Source organism: Montipora foliosa, chromosome 9 (genome assembly GCF_036669935.1).
Source record: "Montipora foliosa isolate CH-2021 chromosome 9, ASM3666993v2, whole genome shotgun sequence".
NCBI lineage: Eukaryota > Metazoa > Cnidaria > Anthozoa > Scleractinia > Acroporidae > Montipora > Montipora foliosa.
Genome location: NC_090877.1, coordinates 49,813,024 through 49,820,275, shown reverse-complemented (window position 1 = coordinate 49,820,275; position 7,252 = coordinate 49,813,024). Strand labels below are relative to the sequence as shown.

At 39.6% G+C, this 7,252-nt stretch overlaps 1 protein-coding gene and 1 pseudogene across 1 annotated transcript; both read right to left on the bottom strand.

Annotated features, from left to right (window-relative positions):
• Window positions 1-1,035: 1,035 nt before the first annotated feature.
• LOC137971922 (uncharacterized) lies at window positions 1,036-3,558 on the bottom strand. The gene is made up of 3 exons (XM_068818660.1): window positions 3,500-3,558; window positions 1,586-2,194; window positions 1,036-1,456 (listed from the first exon to the last, which is right to left on the bottom strand). Exons 1-3 carry the CDS (start codon window positions 3,556-3,558, stop codon window positions 1,036-1,038), a joined length of 1,089 nt encoding a protein of 362 aa, XP_068674761.1.
• A 3,304-nt stretch (window positions 3,559-6,862) lies between these two features.
• LOC137971921 (uncharacterized) overlaps window positions 6,863-7,252 on the bottom strand; it is a 999-nt pseudogene continuing 609 nt past the window's right edge.

Here is a 7,252-nt window from a genome sequence, read left to right as displayed (position 1 = left end):
CATGTGATGCTGGCCAGTTCCATTGAATTTGCTTTGCAATAGCAAATAATGGATGATCAAGAGTGATGACAGGTGTCTGTCCGGGGTTGATGTATTGAACTGCAGACTTGATAACATTCATAGAATGCAAAATCATGGCAACAGAGAGCGCATTCTCCAAAAACGTAGGAAGCAGCGAGATGATAGCAGGTGTATGAGTTGACGGCGGTTGTCTTGATGCATGGAATCCGGCCCAGGATAGGTAATCATCTTTTTGTAGAGTTTCCTTTCCAAGAAGTTCCCGCAGATGGTTTAACCACTCATACTCCTTTTCAATACCTTCTGGAGTGGCCAAACTTGGTTTTAAAGGTCCAACCAGAGCTGGTGCAAATGGTTCTTTTACTTGCAAGACTGCTGGCTGAACATTGGTATACATTTCAGGAAGTTGTGCTATCTTTCTTTGTGACTCTGCAGTTTCATTAAGAACAGGAATGCCACGATCATTGTCTTTATTGGATGTAGTAGGGTACTGAGCCAGGGATATTGCTGTTCCATGGAAGGAATCATGGGCTGTTGTGGAGCTGGGATTGTGGTCGATGTTATCAATTCCAGCTGTTGTGAAGACCTTCCCGCGAAGCTTTGGAGGGCACACCACACCTCTATGCTCAAATCGAGTGGTCATACTGTTTGGTATGTCAGTTGAAATAGCAAGGACACGGTCATAAGAGATGCATAATCCCATGTTGAAAAAAGAATCAATAAGGCTTTTCTTCCTTGTTTCTCCATGTATTTGTAATGCCACATAGATGGGTAGAGGATCTTCTCTCTCTCTACTGTGACGAGAATAGGCTGGTAAATCTCCGTTTGAACCATGCCTGGTGCTGTTAAATGCTAATAGTTGAGCTATTGTTAAACAAGCCATCTTGGATGGATTTTCTTCTACAGCTGTTTTCTTTATACTTGGACCTTCAAGAATCATGTCCACCAGTGCTTTAAGTGACTCTGGAACACATTTCGCCTGGCAATCAGGTGGAAATGTTCCACTGAATATACTTGTCATTTTGAAAAGATCTCTATGCACAATCTTAGCCGCTCTTGCAAGATGTAGTCTTGCTCACAGGCTTTTCTAATAGCATCCCCAATGGCATGATTAAAAATATGCAACACATCTCTTCCTTGTGTATGAGCACTTAGGTCAGGAAATGCCCCAAGCAGTCTTTCTCTCAATCTTGTGGTGTTGATCTTGCTTGAAGATGTAATTCCGAGCTCCTCGAGTTTTGCAGAATACAGTTTTGCCAGTGCGACAAGCTTAAACACTGCTACATTTTCACAATCACGAAACTCTTCCAGGTATGAAACAAGTGAGGCAAATGCGATTCCATGGAGAGTTGTTTCATTACTGTCCTCTTCTGCTGAAGGTGTTGTAACTTTCGAACTCGGTTGTACAATGCGGCCAAACACTTCACATGATACTTTGCTTCAATGACCACCATGTCACCACCCGCAAGTTTAGCTAAACGATCAGTATCCTTTAACTTTATGGCGCTCTCTCTTACACTTCTATCAACTTCAAAGTTGATGCTTTGTGAAGCCCACTAGGACCTGCCACATGTTTTGGAAGTGTTTCTGTTTCTGGCAATTGCGGCACGTTTTTTCATTCGCGGGGCATTCTCTCGCACCATGTCTTGTTCCGCAATTCCTGCAATTAAAAGTCTTGTTTGGAGGTGGTTTTTCCTCCTTATCTGAGAGCTGCTTCTTGAGGACAGATTTGCTCTTCTCCTTGCCAATACCATGTAGTGATGAGTCACTTTCCAGTTCTTGAAGTTGCTTTTCTGTCATTTCCGCTGATCTAACCACGTCTAGAGCTTTTTCAAGGGTCCGTTCTTGTACTATAAGCAATCTTTCCCTCGCCTTGCAATTACTTACACCAAGCACAATTCGATCTTTGATAAGAGAGTTCCTTAGTGTTCCAAATTCACAAATTTCACTCCATTTTCTAAGTACAGTCACATACTGGTCGATAGTTTCGCCGCTCTCTTGAGCCCTTGAGAAGAACTTGTATCTTTCGTAACTAGCATTCTTTTTTGGTTCACAGTGTTCTTCAAATTTCTGTAATACCTTCTCAATCTTTGTGTCATCACCTTCTGCATCCCACGTTATCGTGTTGAAAACGTCGATAGCATCATTGCCGATGACTTTTAGCAGCGTCGCCGCTCTGGTCGCAGTTTCTTACTTGTTTATTCCAGTGGCGATTTCATAATTAGTAAACTTCTGTTTGAACTTCTTCCAATTATCGGAGATGTTACCACCGCTTAAATCAAGTGGTTCCGGAGGTGGAAGGCCAAAGTGCATAGCCATTTCTTGTTAGTTTACCTCTTGACTTGTTGTAGGCACGTTTTCTTGTGACATGTGCTCCGATCTCCGAAGTTGCTTACTTGAATTTGCCGCTCGTATTCGGTATAAAATGTCACGATCAGAATGGCGGAGGTTACGGTGCGTGGTTTACTTCTGACACCATGTCATAATCTCGTTATTTTAAGCCGATGCAAACGGATAAAACATAGATACGAAGTTAACACTAACAGTTTTAATCCATCATGGCTTCCAGACCCCGCGCAGTGCACATGTCCTTACAAGTAGTACCGCTGATCTCTACACTAATTACAAATAAATTTACAAGAAATAAATCGATAAGCAGATAAGCTACACTTTAAAAGGCCTTAATTAAAAGAAAATGCATAAATGTATGTACAGCAAGATAGTTTAGAAATAATATTGTATTTTATTTTATTTTATTTTAATTATCCTTACTGGGAAAGGTATCTTCAATGATCTTGACTGGACAAAAAATAAAAGAATATCTTGCTTCAATATTGCAATTGTGTTAAACTAGTTTTAAAAACTTATACACAGTACTTATATAAAGTTGAAGCGTACGAGCTTTCGGCTCCTTCTCGGAGGCTTGTTCACATATAAATGAAAAACAAGAATTGTGAACCGGTAAACTGTTAACGGTCACGTTATTTAGCAACACGTGACCGCAACAAATTGTCCCAGATGTGGGGGAGCAGGTATCTTCCAGTGTCACGGTTCAAGTCCGGCCTATGAACCCGGATATAGAAGGTCTCTTTGATGCCCCGCTCTATCCAACGATCTTCATGGTCTAACACCTCTACTTCAACCTTATGTCCAGGGTAGTCCCTGTGTATGTGCTGTGAGACTTCAGACGAAGCGCTGCTTGGTCTAAGATGCTCCGCGAACCTCGATTTCAAAGTCCACTCGGTCTCTCCCACATACGAGCTGCCACAGTCCAACCCTTGGCACGTAACCTGATATATAGGGCCACAAGTGTCTTCTTATTTCTGTGGGTCTTTCGGAAACGACAACACAGACCAAGCCTAACCCTAACCCTAACACATTCCGGTGTTTGAGATGGACCACAACAAGAATAAAATTAGTTCCAGTATTCTGGCTAACTTTAGTAGGCACGGTTGGAGTCAACAGCAGAGTTTCTACTTGCCTTTTTAAGACTATCACTTCTGTCATTGGTTCAGGTGTCTTTCTATAGACCTGTTTCATAATGGCGGCCAAGTAAAATATTGTTTTGTTTTAATGCTAATAAGCCTTTCTAGCCTCGCAACAACAAGCAAATTTCAAAGTAATATTTGCTTCAAAATGAAGGGAGTAGGTCTCATTAACATAAATACAAAAGAATGTAACTAGGTGGTCGCCATTTATATGAAAGTGGTCTATGTCCAGTTTTAGACCCAAGACCTGTTTCTTGTCAAGAACACTGAGAAGAACATGCGTACTAACAGTCATCTAACCTAGACTTCGTAACAATGGAGTCACTACTTGGCTGTTATGGGGTGATTCCTAAGCAAGGGAATTCAAAAAGGAACAAGAATGGTAATGATGCCACTTGAGACAAATACTGGAACACAGTTAGGCTTTGCTGTTAAGTATGAAAGCACCCAAGCAACTTCTCCAGCAACATCTACCAGGTGTTTTTCTGGGGTGCGTAAGCTGACAATAGAAGACACTATTCCGGCATTCAGCATCTCTTCAGCGACAACTTGTTCTCCTCATGCAAGATTGGATAAAGCAAATGCTGCTGACTGTACTACTGTTGAAACAGGGGACTGACACAACAAGACAATAAAATAACAAATAACTTCAGTTTAGAATAAGCTGCATAGCTTTTATTATCATCGTGCTAAAATAAAGGCTGTCTGTTTGTCTGTCTGTCTGTCTGTCTGTCTGTAGATCGCCCTGCATTTGTTGCAGAAAAAAAAAAGAAAAAAAAAGGAGAAAATGAAGAAACCTGTTGGTTTCTTTGTTTCTTTCTTCAAAGTTCAACAACACGCGAACCAATTTGTCCATAGTATAGACTTTGATCATGCGACAATAACTGCAGACAAGGCTTGTAATTTTCAGGAGAGACATTTTCTTGAGGCCTGGTATTCGCAAAGACAGCAACGAGGGAAACGAACATAATGACATCCCGGATGTTACAAATCCCTTGTGTGATCACGCATAGCGGTCATTTGTTATGTTTTTGCTGGCGTAGAACGCGCAGAACTGTAAACCGTTAGAAAGCCGTCACGCAGTTGGCCTTTTTAAAAAACCCATGAAGGCCGAAGTTGTGTGGTAGAAACATCTTTGTAGTTTTATTAACATTGTTTCTAATGTTAAGAAGAGTCAGTGTCAAGAACAAATTTTATTTTCTGATGTCCATCCCTGACTGCAATTTTAGTATTCAGGGGCACCCAACGTCAATTTTCGGAAAACAGAATTGCCCATTTTTAACGGATTGTTACCCTAAAAGGTCACCTAGAATTTTCGGGAGACTTTTTTGTGGCTTAAATTTTCGAAAAGGTAAGTTTGGATCCCTATAATTTTCGGATCTCTAGACTTTCAGCTAAAATAAAATACGAGTAAAGCTTGCTGTTAATACTCTGTCCGAAAAAGTTTGCAAAGACATGGCTTTGCACAACACCACAGAAAAGACACAAGAATTTATGAAAATGTGAAATGCTTTGGAATGTCTTCAAAGATAACAGTCCACTGCAGTCAAAACAGATCAACGTGTTACCAACTTAAACCAAGTACCGGTACTTAATTACTTCAAAGCCTGGAAACAAGAGCTTCAACAAACATTCCACAGAAAGACAGATGCGTCAGAACACTTCATAACATGGCAAACAATGTTTGATCTCGAGGTAATATATAGACCAGACTTAAAATGGATCACAGCAAACAATGCAAACTGATAAGTTATTGTAAATACAATGTCCTTGCCCCCTTAGGTATAACTATGCAAAAAAGCCAATTACTATTCCATGGCAACTCCTTCATATTTTGTAACAACTGAGGACAAAGCAATGATTACAGTTCCTTGTAGAATATCCTCCCGTGAGGAAAAGCAATTTGTAGCCTATCACTACTGCTACGTTTTAAGACTCCCCATCCTCTACCAAACCCCATATTGTTTTCTTTGCCTTTGTGCAGTTAGCTAACCTGTGGCTGATCAATATGATGAAATTTTTGTTCCACTGTGTGAAACATAAATAAAATAACTAAAAGCACAAGCCTTGGAACATCCCTTAAAAAATAACAATGACTGTATTTATTGTTAGGCTTGACTAGCAACACCGCACAGAGAACTTAAAAAATATAGCATAGCTACTTCACACTCAAGGATCACAGCTGGCATCTATTTTGGGGGGTCTGAGGGCTTATTTAAAGAAAAGAAAAAACGATGTGGCTGATCTAGCCCTTTTACTCAATCAATTAGTACAGATCAATACAGTAACTCTCTGTTTCATATTGTTTTCAAGGTGTCAGTGTCATATTCCAGCACTCGGCAAGGTCCCTTTTTGACTTGTGGCTGTTTCTGCTTAGGTGGCCTCATACACCACACGCCTTTTTGGAGACATCACCACCAAGCCGGCCACTTCTGCTGAATAAATTTCATGGTCAAATATTTGTTAATCCCTCCTACGTGATTCAGTTTTTCATACATGTACTATGTTTCTGTGATTAAAGTTTTTAATTTCACACAGAGTTTGTTTCATTTGTTAACCTTATTTTGGGGTTGACAGTTTGCTTTGTAAATTTCTCCCCCTCATTCTACAGACTAACCCTAACTTTTGTCTATGATTTTTCCTCAACTCACCATTCACACACACAATATTGCCCTCAAACTACCTGCTAATTAGTGAATGTTTTAGTTAGTGGAGAGAAAACCCTTCTTGTACGGAGGATTCTTGTATCAACACCAATTAAGAAAGCCACAAAGGTTGCTAGGTTAACGGCTGCTTCATGTATTACCATTAAATAACCAATCTTAATTTAACTTGGACAGTTCATCTTTAATTTAATATGGCTCCTTCTTGGGGCACCAGACACAAATAGTAACATAATGTTTAGGTGTATTTCGTCCACAAAATGGAGATGTTTTTGCCATACATTCAGACTTCCCTCACAGGGTTTGTGGTTCAAATGCTTAACCACTCTGCAAAATTCCAGTCTTAATGATTGGGTTATAGAGTCTATAATCCAAAAAAATACATTTATCACTCTTTTGTAAAGGTCATTCAAAAAATGAGGGCAATAGCATTTACGACCTTGTAATATCTTGTCTCATATTTCCAGTTTAATTTTTTTTTAATAGCGGAGGTTTTGGACAAACAATTGAGAGTAAAAATTAGTGATAATAATTTTGAATGATGTTTCGATGATTCGTTCATCATTTTCAAATTCGTAAAAACTGAAAACTAAAACTCAGATTCTTGTGAGTTTTTTAAATACTAAGAATGTGTGTGGAAATCTCGTTGCATGTAATTAAAAACACTGCAATGTGTAACGTAGAGGGTAACAATTAGGTACTAAATAGTTTTGCTTTGATTGAGTCAGATTGAGCGTTCAGCTGAGGTTTCTTTTCTTGGATAAAAAGCATTTCGTAAACTAAGCATTCAAATTTCCCACGGCATTTCTTAAGAATGGTAAATTGTTCCTGAAGATCTTTGTTCTTCTGATTGTGGGCGTCTCGCAGGTGTTTTCCAATAGCAGAATGCTTGTGTTCCTCAATGCGTTGGAAAAGGTGTCGGCAAGTATAGCCAACATAATCCGCATCACACAGATCACATTTGAATTTATAGACAACGCATTGTTGATTTATTAACGGTGGTTTGGCCTCTACTACTAAGATGTCGTCGCCAATTTTCTTGCTCGTAAACACTGGGCGCAGATCGCTGTTGATTTTCTTTCC